At 40.9% G+C, this 17,553-nt stretch overlaps 1 protein-coding gene across 2 annotated transcripts; it reads right to left on the reverse strand.

Moving 5' to 3' along the window:
• Window positions 1-6,549: 6,549 nt before the first annotated feature.
• On the reverse strand, window positions 6,550-17,540 carry LOC138958255 (D-beta-hydroxybutyrate dehydrogenase, mitochondrial-like). 2 transcript variants are annotated; one of them, XM_070329365.1, is made up of 8 exons: window positions 17,418-17,540; window positions 16,017-16,079; window positions 14,953-15,195; window positions 12,440-12,640; window positions 11,664-11,816; window positions 10,241-10,434; window positions 8,412-8,648; window positions 6,550-6,759 (listed from the first exon to the last, which is right to left on the reverse strand). In XM_070329365.1, exons 3-8 carry the CDS (start codon window positions 15,155-15,157, stop codon window positions 6,673-6,675), a joined length of 1,077 nt encoding a protein of 358 aa, XP_070185466.1. In that variant the 5' UTR covers window positions 15,158-15,195; window positions 16,017-16,079; window positions 17,418-17,540; the 3' UTR covers window positions 6,550-6,672. The 2 variants fall into 2 exon arrangements, with proteins under 2 accessions (XP_070185466.1, XP_070185467.1); XM_070329366.1 differs by lacking the exon at window positions 16,017-16,079 and having other exon boundaries at window positions 17,418-17,516.
• Between the last annotated feature and the right edge of the window lie 13 nt (window positions 17,541-17,553).

Below are 17,553 nucleotides of genomic sequence, written 5' to 3' on the forward strand. Positions count from 1 at the left end.
CAAAACAATAACAATAACAACACTTTATTGTCCATTTAAATCCAGAGAGAACAATAACAATAACCAAATCACTATCATTAACAAAACTTTATTGACCATTTAAATGAATACATTAAAATGAAAAATTGACTTTGACACGTCTAAGATCCAAGAAAAGCAGGTCTTTCAAAGGTGGGAGTATTAAAATGGAACTAAATTTACAGTGTCTGTAAACAGAAAATTTGAGGGGGAAAATCCAGTTCTCGAAAAAGTCTTAAATCGGGAGGACTTAAAAGAAAAGTTTCATTGAAGTCCGATGACCATCCGTCATGTTGTTTCTGACGCTTTTAAACGTGCTGACGTCATGGTTATCACTAGCAGATTTATTTTTTTTACCTCATAATTAACTGTTTGAACAACCACGAATTCAGTACTAAACATGTCCCCGACAACAAATTAAACTTCTTTGATCTCCTCACTGTCACAAAACGATCATCTATCGAAAACTAAATCAACTGAAAGTATGTTTGTCAAGTGTGAAAAAAGTTAGAATTCTGCTCCGTGAAGATTAATGTTTGGGTGCTTTACTTCGAGAGATAGTGACGTAATATGCGAGCAAGTTCCTCAGTACTCAAATCGATGCTAAACACACATGAGGGCAATTAAAAGTTGTAGTGGAATAAGCTAGACGTCCATCGATTGGCTGGATGTGACTCAAGATGATACGCCTCCGTTTTCTTGGTTTAAGAACATCAAGTATTATCTTCATGCACTGTTAACATGAGTTATGAAAGAATGCAGTCAGGATGTCCATTTACCGGATTCCTCCATACATGCTGCACGCAATCACCAGCCGTCTCCCATGATCCGTCAACTCTACACTCGAGGGTGACGTCATTGATGGTGTTCATGAAGTCCACAAAGCACGTCACTCTTCCTTTCAATGACGTCAGCGTATGGCTCCACGTCACACTGCCGTTGATGGCCGGTGCGTGCTGCACCATACAACGGGGCTCTGATGACAGAGAAGACGTAGTTTTCAACATTTTTGGTTAACACATCTTTAAAGCCAGAGAATAAGTTTTCTTTGGGATGTGGAGAAATAGTAGTTAGAGTAAATCTTGTTTCCGACACACACACCCCACCCCCCCCCCCCCCCCCCAAAAAAGAGAAGAAAAAAACCCTTACGGAAGACTTATTTTTAATTACCTGATGAAACACATTTTCCTAGACATATGTATAATTCAAGAGCTAGATGGGTTCCCTATCAAGAAAAATTAATTATCAGGAATACGTACAATCTGATGCCCACTAGGTTAACCACATGTACATTTATTATTGTGGTACTCTGTAATATAATTGTGGTACTCTGTAACATAAGTGTACACAAAACCATGAATAAAATATGTGTATTTGAACAGTGTTTCGGTGTCTTACATGTGTTGACAAACACTTGTCTAACTTGTACAGTTTCTGTGTCTGTATGTGTTAATATTTTACCAGTCTGAACATGTGCCTTGTGTCTTGCCGCCTTACCTGTCTTAAATTGATTTAAATCTTTCGCAATTATGCAGCGTGAAGTGTTGTCTTACCTGTGTTGACATACACCAGTCCCAGGCTTGCAGTGTGTAAGTGTCTTACCTGTGTTGACATACACCAGTCCCAGGCTTGCAGTGTTAGAGTTGTTGTCCAGAGCAGGCTGCAGGTTGTTACACTCCCTGATACACTCCACCTTAGACCTCCCCCGCACCCACACCTCGTAACCACTGACCGCCAAGTCCTGACCGCTCAGCCGTCGCCAGGACGTCATGGTCACGTGACCCAGCCCGGAGGTCAGAGGCCAAAGGCACGCACTGACCATCAGACCGAGGATCAAGTTTCTCATGGTTAATTCCATTGGCCGCCGGTCTCTTGCATTCCTGAACGTGTCAAAGTCTCTGATTCGAATCGGAGAGGATATTACACAGAAATCGATAATTCTGTATTCAAATTTACAGCGAAAGTCAAAATAAATGCGTTGTTGGGCATCCTGAGGGACACGAATATCACGTGTTTTCTTTTTTAAATTAAAAAAAAATGCAAGTGCATTGATGTCTACCCTTGATTGGCACGTAACTGTCACGGGATTTTCGGCTTCTTATTAGATGAACACAAGTGTATACCTTGTACTGTCATTTATATTGCAATAAGCTTCAGCCAACTTGAGACAAGTTTAACTGAAAATTTGACTATTTGTGTGATTAGCTACGTCGATTAACCCAAGTTACGGGACAATCATGGTCTCTTATCCTAGTCCTTTGAAAAGCAGTTTCGGTCAAGAGAATTTCAGTTCCTGTATCAAACTGAAACGTCTCTTTTGTATTTACACCCCCGGTATAGGGGTGTGTATAGGTTTCACTCGATGTGTTTGTTTGTGTGTTTGTGTTCGCATATAGATCTCAAGAATGAACGGACCGATCGTCACCAAACTTGGTGAACAGGTTCTATACATTCCTGAGACGGTCCTTACAAAAATTGGGACCAGTCAAACACACGGTTAGGGAGTTATTGGTGGATTAAGATTCTACAAGGACTTATAGAGGCACATATTCATGGTCAAAGGGAAATAACCACACTTGTTAGCAGTGCCTGCTCAGTTGGTGGCAGTGAGAATGCTAAGGACGGGGGTGTTTTTCCTACCTCAGAGGAATTTCTTGTTTATTTGTGCGTTCACTCACGAGGTACCAAATGGAGCGTCGCCCTCACACAATGTAGCCACGTCGTTGTGGAAGGCAAACACAAAAGCAGGACTTAATGTATGTAGGAACTCTCGCTTAAAGGCCCAGTGTGCCTCACATGGTTTACAGAACGATTTAAATCTTCCCACGAAAAAAGCAGTTCTAACCTTATGGAACACACTTGCAATAGCATTTAACAGCATTGAATGACACAGTTCGTTTTAATGGCTATTTAGCTTGCATAAACCACACACCAGATGTCGTGGTTTATTTTACACCTGAGCCATCGTGGACCCGTGTCACACACTTTCCTTTTTACATTTAGTCAAGTTTTGACTAAATGTTTTAACATAGAAGGGGAATCGAAACGAGGGTCGTGGTGTATGTGTGTGTGTCTGTGTGTCTGTGTGTGTGTGTAGAGCGATTCAGACTAAACTACTAGACCGATCTTTATGAAATTTGACATGAGAGTTCCTGAGTATGATATCCTCAGATTTGGTTTTCATTTTTTTGATAATGTCTTTGATGACGTCATATCCGGCTTTTCGTGAAAGTTGAGGCGGCACTGTCACGCCCTCATTTTTCAACCAAATTGGTTGAAATTTTGGTCAAGTAATCTTCGACAAAGCCCGGACTTCGGTATTGCATTTCAGCTTGGTGGCTTAAAAATTAATTAATGACTTTGGTCATTAAAAATCTGAAAATTGTAAAAAAAATAAAAATGTATAAAACGATCCAAATTTACGTTCATCTTATTCTCCATCATTTTCTGATTCCAAAAACATATAAATATGTTATATTTGGATTAAAAACAAGCTCTGAAAATTAAATATATAAAAATTATTATCAAAATTAAATTGTCCAAATCAATTTAAAAACACTTTCATCTTATTCCTTGTCGGTTCCTGATTCCAAAAACATATAGATATGATATGTTTGGATTAAAAACACGCCCAGAAAGTTAAAACAAAGAGAGGTACAGAAAAGCGTGCTATCCTTCTTAGCGCAACTACTACCCCGCTCTTCTTGTCAATTTCACTGCCTTTGCCATGAGCGGTGGACTGACGATGCTACGAGTATACGGTCTTGCTGAAAAATGGCATTGCGTTCAGTTTCATTCTGTGAGTTCGACAGCTACTTGACTAAATGTTGTATTTTCGCCTTACGCGACTTGTTTGTTTTTACAATTTCGTCGTCAGTTTGTGATGTCACTGCGACTCGCTGTATCTGCAATAGCACGTAATTGTGTACATCTGAATCTAAAATGCAACAAACGACTGCGAGTCACACGAACTTATCGGCGGCGGTTAGCTTCAAAGAGCAAGCGCTATGCAGAAAATTCGTCTGCAACACGACCTTGCGTATCCAAGCAGCTGCTTCCGGACTCCCTTTTTAAAAATGTCAAAACTTCGAGTTTTTGTTTGTTTGTTTGTTTTGTTTGCTTAACGCCCAGCCGACCACGAAGGGCCATATCAGGGCGGTGCTGCTTTGACATATAACGTGCGCCACACATAAGACAGAAGTCGCAGCACAGGCTTCATGTCTCACCCAGTCACATTATGCTGACACCGGACCAACCAGTCCTAGCACTAACCCCATAATGCCAGACGCCAGGCGGAGCAGCCTCTAGATTGCCAATTTTAAAGTCTTAGGTATGACCCGGCCGGGGTTCGAACCCACGACCTCCCGATCACGGGGCGGACGCAACTTCGAGTTGTACTGATCTTGTCTTGATGAAAAAATAAATATTTTATTATTTAAGAATGTTTGTGTTACAAGCTGTCAATATATTATTATTAAGATTTTAAAAGTTAGCTCTAGCGCCAAAACGAGGCGTCCGATTGTGGTATCAGACAATCCGGCTGGCCACGCAAAAATAAATTCTTTGAAAAATGCTCGCTTTTTACGGAAGGCACTTTCAAGCGGTGAGTGTTTGAACGAAAGGGTGTTTGTACTGTGTGTAAAAGCCTCTCTCTCTCTCTTTCTCTCCCTCTCTCTCTCTTTCAGAAACTGATGGATTACAGGAAGCTGAGTGTGCCTTTGAGCTTTTCAAACAAAACAATCATTAGCAGCTACTTGACGATTTCAATGTAATCGCACTTGGTCATCATCAAGCCCTGTCCATAACGCATCGGACAATTCGAAAGAAAAACGAAAAGAAAATCACATTATGACGATGAACAAAATCCGCAAGACCACATAGGGATCAGGACGGATCAGACGGTGTGAACGTCATAGCATCCAGTCTCCACAAAAGACTTCTAAATTCTCCCCGAGGCAGCAATGCTTAAACAATTCGGCTCACTGCACCGTGTTAGATCTGGTCAGGCTTTTACATTGGAAAATATCACCTTTCCACTTGGTTACATACCACACAAAAACCACCCTGACTGTTTGCTGTAGTGAGTAGGAAATTAATGATGAACTTATTTCTTAAAAGGCCAGTTGAGGCTTTTACGAAATTAATTCTCCAAAAATTCCAACTGTGCACAGACAGCAACCAGGCTGTTTATTGTTGGTATATGACCAGGTGGAGGGGTGGTATCCCATGTTAAAGCCTGTCGCGTGTTTCTTTCAGGCGAGATATTCTTTCGGCTAGCCGCTCGCGAAGCTAGGAGGCGAGATTGTCTATGAAACGGTTTAATGGCTAGCTACGCAAGAATTAAACACCATTGGTTGATTCCGAAAAGGTCGTCTGCACTGGTCGGTAAAAAACCAAGGACAGCCAATCGGATGGGCAGCTGCGTGGCTGCCATGTTTTCTCGCCAAGCGTCGGCTAGCGTCACTAGCGGCGAGATGTTCCCAAGAAACGGTACTTCCTCGCCCCACTCGCCAATCTCGCCTATTCTCGCCTGTAAGAAACAGGGGACTGGTCAGATCTGAGACTGTAAATCGAGCTGTTTACAAGATGAGGAGTATGCATTTGAACCATTTAATCCGGCCGTACATGCAATGCCTTTGAAAAACTAAAAAAATACAAGACTCCTTCAAGTTGAGATAATCACACTGTCGTTTCTGTCAACAGCTGAGATATTAAAATGTTGTATCTGTCTAAAAGTTTAGACGATCACACTGTTGTATCTGTCAACAGTTGAGATGAACACACTAGTTTATCTGTTAACATTTGAAATTATCACACTGTTTTACCTGTCAACATTTGAGATTATCACACCGTGAGATATCTGTCAACATTTGAGATTATGCTTTTTATATGTTAACATTTGAGATTATCACACTGTTATATATCTGCCACAATTTCAGAGTACAACAATGTCGTATCTGTCAACAGTTAAGAGCATAACACTGTTATACTATCTATCAATATTTGAAATAATAACACAGTTATATCTGTCAACATTTAAGATTATATCACTCTAGTGCTTGTCAACAGAATGTCTGCTTCTGTTCCTATGGGCATTGTGCACTGCGCAGTTTAATTGTTTCCTACCTGAAGCCACTGCACAAATCGATTACAAAGGAGATCAGAAAAGAGATTCAAAGGGCTTCGATACATTACCGTCCGGCAATTGTTCAGGACTCTCAATGGGGATTGGCTTTTCTCCATTCAATGAAGGACAGTGTTCACCCATCGATTGATAATTAAAGGCACAGTCCGTTCAGTGAAAGGTCCAACTTACCGTCTCTGATCTGCACAGCATTTTACATGGGATCAGACCATCCCACACAAACACACACACACTGACACACACACACACACACACACACACACACACATACACACACACGCACACACACACACACACACACACACACACACACACACACACACACACACACACAGAAGCACTTGAAAGTGTACTTTTTCCATGCAACAGAAAAAGAAACTAGGTAATTGATTATAATCATATTTATCTTTAATGTGATCAATGCATGTATGAAGCAAATGCCCCAAACACACAAAAAATACCAGAATTCTCTTGTGCATGAGCTTGTGAAACATGATTGTCTAGATGGATCATTTTTCCACCTTGTAGGGGAAGAAGTAGAGCAAAAGAGGTTCGAAGATACGATCCGGCAGATATGGCTTTAGACGAACCAGCACCTGAAATAAGAGACGGAAAAACAATTAACCCCTTCACTGCCCACCCCGTATGTAATACGTGGTCATTTTCGGTTTGTCCTACGCCCATAACCGTATCTCATACGTGGGATTTGTGTCAACAACATTTCAGGACATTTCTGAAAACTAAATGGGAGGTAACCACTGTCCAAGTACTTGTAGGGGTTCTAAACACAGTTTTATCCCATAGACCGTTCGGATAATGCTGTTATACTTTGGCAGTGAAGGGGTTCCGAACAGCTTCTATTAGCAAGGTTAGAAATGTGTTGGGCCATTCAGTGAACTGATGTCAGCGCCTGTCTAATGCTTTTATGTTGAAGAGAGATGGAGGAAGACTCACCCACAAGACCACCTATTCAACCATTTGTTGTGCCCGTATACAATGGATGTGTGTGTGTCTTTGTGTGTCTTTGTGTATGTCTGAGTATGTGCGTGCGCGCGCATGTGTGTGTGTGTGTGTGCCGTTATGTGCAGTGCAAATGGTGCTTTCGGACACAAAAAAACACAAGAACAAGAACTACCACAAAATTTAAAAAGTAACTATAAACAACTTGGCTAGATAGAATTGGCCAATGGAAATGTTTTCAGGCACATGAACTTATAAGTAATAAACTTAAAAAGTAGAAATGCAAAACCTGACTCAACGTTATCTCTAGATATTTCTCTTGGAGAAAGCTTTCCCCCTCAAACTAGGCGAGGATTAAGGATCTATTATTAATAATCAATCAAAATGGATACAAACGAAAACAAAAGTTGATTAAACAAAACAAAAACCAAAAGAAAACTTTAAGCTGCTTGAGTGCATAGGCACACACATAAAAAAATTATAGGCTTATATATATGCACATGCGTTATATCGCGTATGCGTCTCTCTCTCTCTCTCTCTCTCTCTCTCTCTCTCTCTCTCTCTCTCTCTCTCTCTCTCTCTCTCTCTCTCTCTCTCTCTCTCTCTCTCTCCACACACACTCTCTCTCCACACACACACTCTCTCTCTCTCTCTCTCTCTCTCTCTCTCTCTCTCTCTCTCTCTCTCTCTCTCCACACTCTCTCTCGCTCTCTTCATCAACATCATCATCATTATCATCATCAATCATCATCATCATCATCATCACCATCTTCATCATCATCATTTACACCATATAATCATTGTACGCATTAGTGTAAACGTTGGTATTGTGTGAACTTTACCGTCGATTACTTTACATGTGCAACCTCAATTAACATGTTGCATGTTTCGCTTTTGATTTGTATGTTACTTACTTTGTCCTTTTGTTGTTTGTGTTTATTTGCTTGTTTGCTTACTTGTCAATTGTTTGCTGGGTCGTTCGTTTAATTTGTTTATTTGTCATGTTGCTTTACTTGTTTATCATTTATTAGACATTTGTATTAGAAGTAAGGACCGGTTGTAAGAAAAGGCGTCGCCTTAAACCTCTATCCTTGAAAAATAAAGTTCCATCATCTCTCTCTCTCTCTCTCTCTCTCTCTCTCTCTCTCTCTCTCTCTCTCTCTCTCTCTCTCTCTCTCTCTCTCTCTCTCTCTCTCTCTCTCTCTCTCTCTCTCTCTCTCTCTCTCTCTCTCTCTCTCTCTCTCTCTCTCTCTTTCACTCACTCACACACACTCTCAGATGAGCTTACACAGTATTTATCCATGAGTGTGTTCGAACCAGCGACGATGTATCGATACTCGGGGTCACCGGAGGTCAAGGCATCCGTGATGGCCTCAAGGACAGGGGTCAAGGTCGGGTAGGTGGTCATAGCAACAGGTTCCAGACTGTGCAGAATGTTGTCAAGGTACTGCTTGCTGAACACTTCTTTCACCTCATCTGAAGCCTCGTCCCACATCTCGTCGAATTCTCGACTTATCCTGGCCACCTGGAAAAGTAGATTCGGTAAACCCACCGATCTTGAGATCGAGCAACGTACAGCGAAGATAGTCGGTAATCTGCATTTTGCTATGTTCAAGTTGTGCAAAACTTGATGTAATTGTAAATGGTGTTTCAAAAGCAATATTTGTAGTGTAACCGAGTGCCGAAACACTACGATCACCTCGGGAAGCGAAGTGCAATCAAACAGGATTGAAAATGTTAGGGCTAATTTCTTAGCCCTATAAAAACTGTTATGCAAACCTGAAGGTTCCCATGAACATACAGACAATCGGAAACCACCAGACCCCATCACAAACAGAATTCTACAATCCACCTGTGTTGACTTAAAGGCCAACAACTCGGGTGCAGAGTCTGCTGTGAAAGGAGCGGTAGCCTCCCCTGTCACAATCTCCCCCGTTTGAATGAACTTCGTCCCGAAGTTCCGAACCGGGGGACCACTGTATTAGAGGTTACTTCAAAAACAATGTTACATGCGACGTCTTTTTACATTTAGTCAAGTTTTGACTAAATGTTTTAACGTAGAGGGGGAATCGAGACGAGGGTCGTGGTGTATGTGTGTGTGTGTGTGTGTGTCTGTGCGTGTGTGCGTGTGTGCGTGTGTGTGTGTGTGTGTGTCTGTGTCTGTGCGTGTGTGTGTGTGTAGAGCGATTCAGACTAAACTACTGGACCGATCTTTATGAAATTTGACATGAGAGTTCCTGGGAATGATATCCCCGGACTTTTTTTTGATAAATGTCTTTGATGACGTCATATCCGGCTTTTTGTAAAAGTTGAGGCGGCACTGTCACACCCTCATTTTTCAATCAAATTGATTCAAATTTTGGCCAAGCAATCTTCGACGAAGGCCGGACTTCGGTATTGCATTTCAGCTTGGTGGCTTAAAAATTAATTAATGACTTTGGTCATTAAAAATCTGAAAATTGTAAAATAAATTTTTTTTTATAAAACGATCCAAATTTACGTTCATCTTATTCTTCATCATTTCCTGATTCCAAAAACATATAAATATGTTATATTTGGATTAAAAACAAGCTCTGAAAATTAAAAATATAAAAATTATGATCAAAATTAAATTTTCAAAATCAATTTAAAAACACTTTCATCTTATTTCTTGTCGGTTCCTGATTCCAAAAACATATAGATATGATATGTTTGGATTAAAAACACGCTCAGAAAGTTAAAACGAAGAGAGGTACAGTAAAGCGTGCTATGAAGCACAGCGCAACCGCTACCGCGCCAAACAGGCTCGTCACTTTCACTGCCTTTTGCACTAGCGGCGGACTACGTTCAGTTTCATTCTGTGAGTTCCACAGCTTGACTAAATGTAGTAATTTCGCCTTACGCGACTTGTTAATTACTTCACTAATTCTGTGAGTAAGCGACTGTGCAGAATGTTGTCAAGATTGTGTGTTTGGATTTGTATAGCCGCCTTTATGTAAATAAAATGGCTATATAGGTTTTGCTCTGTCTGTTTGTTTGTTTTTAACTGTTCCGGTTAATGACCTCTCGAAAAGAAATTTAATAAATCTAGTTACTAATTGTGCCACTTTAAGAAAACTCAAAACTTGAAACACTCACCCCTTCTTTGTTGATGCAGCCCGTGGCACCGCCAAAGTTCCCTGGTTCAATGATGCTGACCTTGACCCCGAACTGTCTCATCTCCATCCGGGTGATTTCGGAGAAGGTCTCGCCAGCGTACTTCGTGATGTTGTAGGCAGCGTTTAGAGGGGTGGATACCAGGCCTTTGATGCTGGTCACGTTAACAAGGCGACCTGAGCAGACCAAAAAAGGTTATCTTGAACTTCAGTTTGTTAAATTCATAGCCCACAATCCGGTGGCGTTATATATTGACTTGCTTTTGATACAAGTCCTTTAAATCAACCCCAAACAGAATTATCGTGAAATTAATTGACTAACTGAGCTCCATGGTTAAGCATAAATAATTATTTCCGTCATTTGATCGAGGAAAAAGCCTGGCTGCCGTCATGCGCCAAGGGAGAGAATTCGCACACGCAATATTCACAGAGCTGTATCTCTTCCTTGAACATTTGCATCAAAGATGGCCGCCGTTTATGGTTTGATGCGAAAACCCATGTGAAATGAGAGGCATCTGTACAGTTCATTCCGTAACTTCAAAGGTATCAAAAATGACTTATTATGCTCACAAGAGCAGGTTCTGCCAAATTGGAGGCTTTATAATTGCATTCGATTCTGAGCTATGAATTTAACACTCACTAAAAATAAAGTTCATAAGATAGGCCTACATGGGGAGTTCTATTTGGCTTCCAAACTCAAGTGCTTATTTTTTTTAACTGACATTATGGATTGAACACAGACTCAAGCAAAACTAGACTTTGTGAATATACATACGTTCATCAATGGTGTGCTAGAAATCCACAGAGCATTATCAACTCAACCCCCCCCTGCCCTCCTCTCCTTATTTTTTGTTTCTTTCTTTCCTCTTTTTGAAAGCGGACAAACACTCAAGTCCTTAATGGCTCAAAACCGTAGGACTTTTAATATTAATATTAATTTTAACGTGCTAGGAATTGATCAGATTGCAAGTGACGCGAATCGTCAGGAATAGTTAAGAAATGTACATCTCACGGCTGAAAAAACAACACAGTAACAACAAACAAACAAACAAACAACAACAACAACTGTGACAACACACACACACACACACACACACACACACACACAAACACACACCCCCCTCACACACACACACACACATACATATACTCACACACACACACACACACACACACACACACACACACACACACACACACACACACAACATTAGCACCACAAAGGACACACATAGACTGTGAAAGTAGTTGTCAGTCTTGTAGCATAAAGTCACTCGATTGTATTAAATATTACAAGGACATTTTAGCATCCTGGCTTTTCGACTGACCTCGGGTCTTCAATATATTAGAGTCAAATAAAATTAAACACAACCAGCAAGACGACCGACTAGCACACGGCCACGGACCTTTTGTCTGTCTGAGGAGCGGCAGGAAGGCGCGCGTGGTCCTGACCATGCCGTAGATGTTGATGTTGGCCACCATCAGGTACTGCCTCATCGTCGTCAGCTCCACGTCACCCACAAAGTTGTGGCCCGCGTTGTTCACCACGCCCCACAGACCTGCGAAGCAAACAAACAAATAATAAAATAAAATAAATAATAATGATTCATAAAATGATTATATGAATACTTACAATAATAACAATAATGATAATAATAAATAAAACAATTAAATAAGCAGAGAAGAAAATAAGCTTTTAAACAAAAGTGGACACATATCAGTTACCAGGTTAGATTTTTCTTTTTCAATATTTCGGCAGATAATTTGCCTTTGTCAGGATGGTATGAAAGTACAGACAATAATAAAATATAATAAGAAAATAAGCTTTCTAAAAAACCATATTATTCTCTAAGATTACCATGCCTTTTCACCAACCTGGCTTTGGCATTAACTTCATGATGTGCGGAAAGGTGTACCGAATCTTTGTAAACGGTAACAATCTTGAAACACCGTGGGTTGGTTATCTAAACTTAAAATAAACTAAACTAAGGCAAATCGAAACAACTTCGACACTTTGAAACGAAGGCTACAAACTATAAAAGCTGTGAATCTGATTGATTACTTTATCAACTACAATTGCCTGCTCGCTACTGGATGTTTCGTCTTAACTGTAGCCATACTGCAAGGTAAGTACCTGGTATTCATAACCATTACAAATGCTTTAATTCAAAGCTATTCGTGCCTGAATTTTTGCTCAGCTCTTTGACGTGGCTTAGACATTGAGCCACACTTTCGTCACTGCTGACGTCAAGCGGGAGCACCGTCATGCGCTCAGAGCTGACGTCACGCAGAGATTTGGCTCCTTCCCCGTCAGGCCGAAAGACTGTTGCGATGACGTTACAACCACGCTGGTGTAGATCTTTTGCCAGTGCGTGACCAAAACCTGGAGAGAAAAAAGGAGAAAAAATGATAAAAATATGCACCCTCTCAGCCTTGAGACAAGACTAGGTGATCGACAAAGAAAAAGGCAGCTTTTGGTATACCAACCCGGGGTGTCGTTTGGTGGCGGAAGTGAACGTCTGTTACGCGTGATTGTTCTGAAAAGTGACTATTACATGATTGCTCTGAAAGTCTACTATTTATTTCATCGTAATCATGTAAGCCCTCATACGTGATTGTTCTGAAAGCTTACTAATTTACATGATTGTTCTGAAACTCTACTAAAGGTAAACTTGCTTCACCCGTGAAATGTAGTCAGATATGGAACAATATGTATACCCCTGCCCAACGAAGTGTGTTTGAGTTGATCCGTCTTCTGTGTGCGCGACAGCTTCAGATGTGTGTTTGAGTTGATCCGTCTCTCCACTCCCTTTTTTTTAGGTGTAGGGGGTGGGGGAGGTTTGTTCATATCAACTGACACTTTATCAAACCATTTGAATAATTCATATACAAAATTCTGGTGATTGCTGTGTAATAAAAAAAACAAGTGTCACTGAAAACAGAGATGTGCTAATAAATTTAGCTTTCATGTGTGTGTATGTGTGGTGTGTGTGTGCGAATGTACTCAGTGCACTGGCGTCGGAAACTGGGGGGGGGGGGGGCAGCTGCTGTTCCTGGGGTGGGTGGGGGGCAAACATGTCCCCAATATTTAGGATGACAAAAATATTCACAGAGAGAGAGAGAGAGAGAGAGAGAGAGAGAGAGAGAGAGAGAGAGAGAGAGAGAGAGAGAGAGTGTGAGAGAGAGTGAGAGAAAGAGAGAGAGAGAGAGAGAGAGAGAGAGAGAGATAGAGAGAGAGAGAACGAACTTTATTACTCAAGGATGGAGATTTTAGGCTCACGCCTAGTCTTACAATGAGAGAGAGAGAGAGAGAGAGAGAGAGAGAGAGAGAGAGAGAGAGAGAGAGAGAGAGAGAGAGAGTTGATAAACAAAATACCCCCCCACACACACACACACACACACAAAAAAGAAGTATATTGTCTCGCGTGCAAGAACTTTATAGCCCAGACTCCCCACCCATCTCGCAACCCCGGCCATCTCCTCACGTCTCTCATCCCCTCTCCACTTGAATTTTTAGTTCATAACAAAAAAAGTTTCATTTGTGAAAATTATTTGTTGTGCCTTTCGTCTTAAAGGGGCAAACATTTGCTTCCATTTTCCCTCTTTGCCATGCCTTTCGATCCATTTTGGTGACCTAGCCACCTAAGCGTGGCAAAGAGGGAAAATCAAAAGTTTCTATGTGTCCCTTTAAACCTGTAATCAGAATTTTGAGTTGGGAATACTCAAGAAGAATCATTACATTTTTGAAGATTATAAATAATTTTTGTCTTTGGACATTTAATTTGAATTTTGAGTTGAGAACAATAAAGAAGACATGTTCAATGTATGAAACGTATTACTTGATGAGTTTGTATTCATTGGGCGGGGGTATAAATATCAATTTTACTTAAAATTTAGTATCATTGTATCAAAATATTGTTCCATATACATACAGACATACACACAGACAGATGGACAAATTGAATCCAGTATACCCCCCTCCAACTTCGTTGGGCTGGGGTATACATATTGTTCCATATCTGACAACATTTCACAGGTGAAGCAAGTTTACCTTTAGTAGAGTTTCAGAACAATCATGTAAATTAGTAAGCTTTCAGAACAATCACGTATGAGGGCTTACATGTTTACGATGAAATAAATAGTAGACTTTCAGAACAATCATGTAATCGTCACTTTTCAGAACAATCACGCGTAACAAACGTCTTTCAAATTACCGAAAATGTTCCTTCATTTCAGCAGGCCTGCCGAACTATTTCTGCCATGGGTAAATAAGGTGGCATCAATGACTGCCTTAAATTTCGGAAAACAGCCGAAACTATTAATACTTTCTCGGCAAGTTTGCCGAAGAAAATAAATCCCAATGAAATCCCTGACTAACAAATAAGGAGGACATTCCGTTTCCGCTGCAAAGCCGGGTCTAAGACAGCTTGCTCAGGGCAAAGCCCTTACAGCCCCTCCCCCCCCCCCCCCCCCCCCCCCCCCCGCCCAAAACACAAGCAGGCAAACATTTATTTGACAAAGATACAAACTGTCCGTTTCTTTTTCTTTTCAGTAAAACCTAACGATAAGATCAAAACTATGTTCTGAAAAAAGATAAAGACACATAACGATTTCAGAACTAAACTTACTCTTCTTCAGCTAACATGACTGATTTTCTATTTCTATGTAGTTGTAATCTCCCCAAGAAAATCTTACCTGTGTCACATCCAGTAATTAGCACTGTCTTGTCATCAAGAGGCAGGGTACCCGCCGCCTCCCTCCTTTTCCGCAGGTAGACATAGTAGAGCGTATCCAGGGTGACGAGACACAGCAGGGTGGGGACGCTGAGAGCGAAGTAGAGAGCCAGCAAACCCACCCCCACCATTCCCGCCTGAAGCCCGTACACCAGCTCCCAAGACATTTTCTCTGTTGGGCTTTGGATTTAGAGAAGCTAGATAACTGCACGATCAATCAATCAATCGATTAATCGAATAGTTATTTTTTAATTAATTTATGACGTTGTATGAGGACTTGACATCAAGAGAAGCAAGATATTTGCACAATCAATCAATCGATCAAATAGTTCTTTTTTAAATTAGTTTATGACGTTGCACTGATGAGGACTTGATATCACTTTCGCCGGAAATTCTTTCAGTCAATAAGTCACACCTGCTAGGGCGATGACTTCCAGTAAGTTTTCCAGCAGAAGGGAGCTCGTAGCGAATGTAAAAGCCTGGATGGGTCTGAGATGGTTTTACACGGGTGTTATTGTGCTACACACCAACTGATCTTTACACACACACACACAACTCTCTGTTATCTCGTTCGTCCTTGGCAAACGAAGACGGTCTGACAATGGGTCAAAACAAAAGCGATCGACCTACTGGTTATCTCAGCGAGCATTTATGTATTTTCGACTTGTAGGAGACAGCTCGTTGAAAAGCGATATGTACTACGAAGACGGTCTGATTTATATGGGTCAAAACAAAGGCGACCCACTGGTTATCTCACTAAGCAGATATTTCTTTTAAGAATAAGAATAAGAATAAGAATACTTTATTATCTCATAGAGAAATTCAGGCGTGGTACATAACAATAATACAAACAGGACATTGTTTTTACATAAGACATATAGCACTATATAACAGGGCAGGTTATAAACACACCTCCCAGATACCTCTCTGGCCATTCCTTGCATTGTGCTTACGAATTCAGTCATGAACACATCCATGTCTCACTTACACATCGCATACATGGACATTCTTATACGCTCAACTTACCCATTTTCGACTTGTAAGAGATGGTTTGTAAAAAAGCGACGTGTACTAAAGTGAATAGGTGACCTGAAAGATATCATTCTCTAGAAGAAAAAGAAAAAGCAAGCAAGGTGTGTTATTGGAACGTTAAATTATTGACAAAACGAAACGTTACGTTCTCCGATCTTCCATCCAGTTGTCTATTACGTGGACAGACAGAAAAACATTTATGATACAGAAAATGAAAGTATCTGACAAATTGTCCAGAACTCGGCTCGCTGGAATACACAAGCGAGACAATGCATGTTCACAGGTGGATTTTTCAGATGACCTAAATTCTGACATCCAAAATATTCCCGTTCTGCATAGATACTGACCAGGCTGTGGATTTTTGGTATGTCCAAGAGGAGGGCTGTATTTATCAAGTGTAAACGCCTAGCCAGAGTTGGAGATGGGAAGAACAGTTTTCACGGGAAGGACTGAGCCTTTAAGTTTTTGTACAGCGCTCTGAGGAGTTGTGCAGTGGTGTAGTGCCAGCCGTGATTTTTTGGATTTTTTTTCAAATCTGAGAAAAACAAGAAATTCCTCCGAGGTAGGAAAAACACCCCCGTCCTTACCATTCTCATTGCCACCAACTGAGAAGGTTATTTCCCTTTGACCATTAATATGTCCCTCTATAAGTCCTTGTAGAATCTTAATCACACCAATAACTCCCTAACCGTGTGTTTGACTGGTCCCAATTTTTGTAAGGACCGTCTCAGGAATGTATAGAACCTGTTCACCAAGTTTGGTGACGATCGGTCCGTTCATTCTTGAGATCTATATGCGAACACAAACACACAAACACACAAACAAACACATCGACCGAATCCTATACACACCCCTATACCGGGGGTGTAAAACCACTGAATTAAGCGCTCTAAATGATGCATTGAACGTGTGCAATGGAGTAATTGAGAGTTATTCTCAACCATGCAATCGCCTGGCATCTGAGAGAATGGCAAATATTGAAATGAACAAGCGTCTTTCATCCTCTATGTTTTTTAATGTTTCAAATCGGTATTTGAATAGCGATAGTGTGATAGAGGACCGAGTGTCAAGCACCTGTGGGCTTAAACAAGGTTGCTTCACATGTATGTACAGACGCAAGTTGACCTTTCCGCAATGCGATAACGGTATCAAGCTGTTTGCAGTCTCTTCATGGTGATAGTGGTCATAGAACTAAGAGTGGTTTTGACTTTAGCATGGGTGCACTTTGACCTTAGCATGCGATTCGAATTTTTCATTGACGTTTCTTGCTAAACCAAAGAACTGAGCATAGCAGGAATGACCGAGGGATAAGCTAGCATCGTAAGAAACATAATCTAATTAGGAGTAGTTATGAATGACTGGTACCATATATTGAATACTAAGTGAAAATCATACCTTCCAGCCCGCCAACACTTCAACTCGAGGGGCCGTATCGTACCACATGACCGCACGTATACTGAACTTGCCTTAGCTTCCTACTAAAGGTGTGTGCATGCAGAATCACAAAACGAGAAACATGTTATATGCAGTG

The sequence above is a fragment of the Littorina saxatilis genome, linkage group LG2 (genome assembly GCF_037325665.1).
Source record: "Littorina saxatilis isolate snail1 linkage group LG2, US_GU_Lsax_2.0, whole genome shotgun sequence".
Taxonomy (NCBI): domain Eukaryota; kingdom Metazoa; phylum Mollusca; class Gastropoda; order Littorinimorpha; family Littorinidae; genus Littorina; species Littorina saxatilis.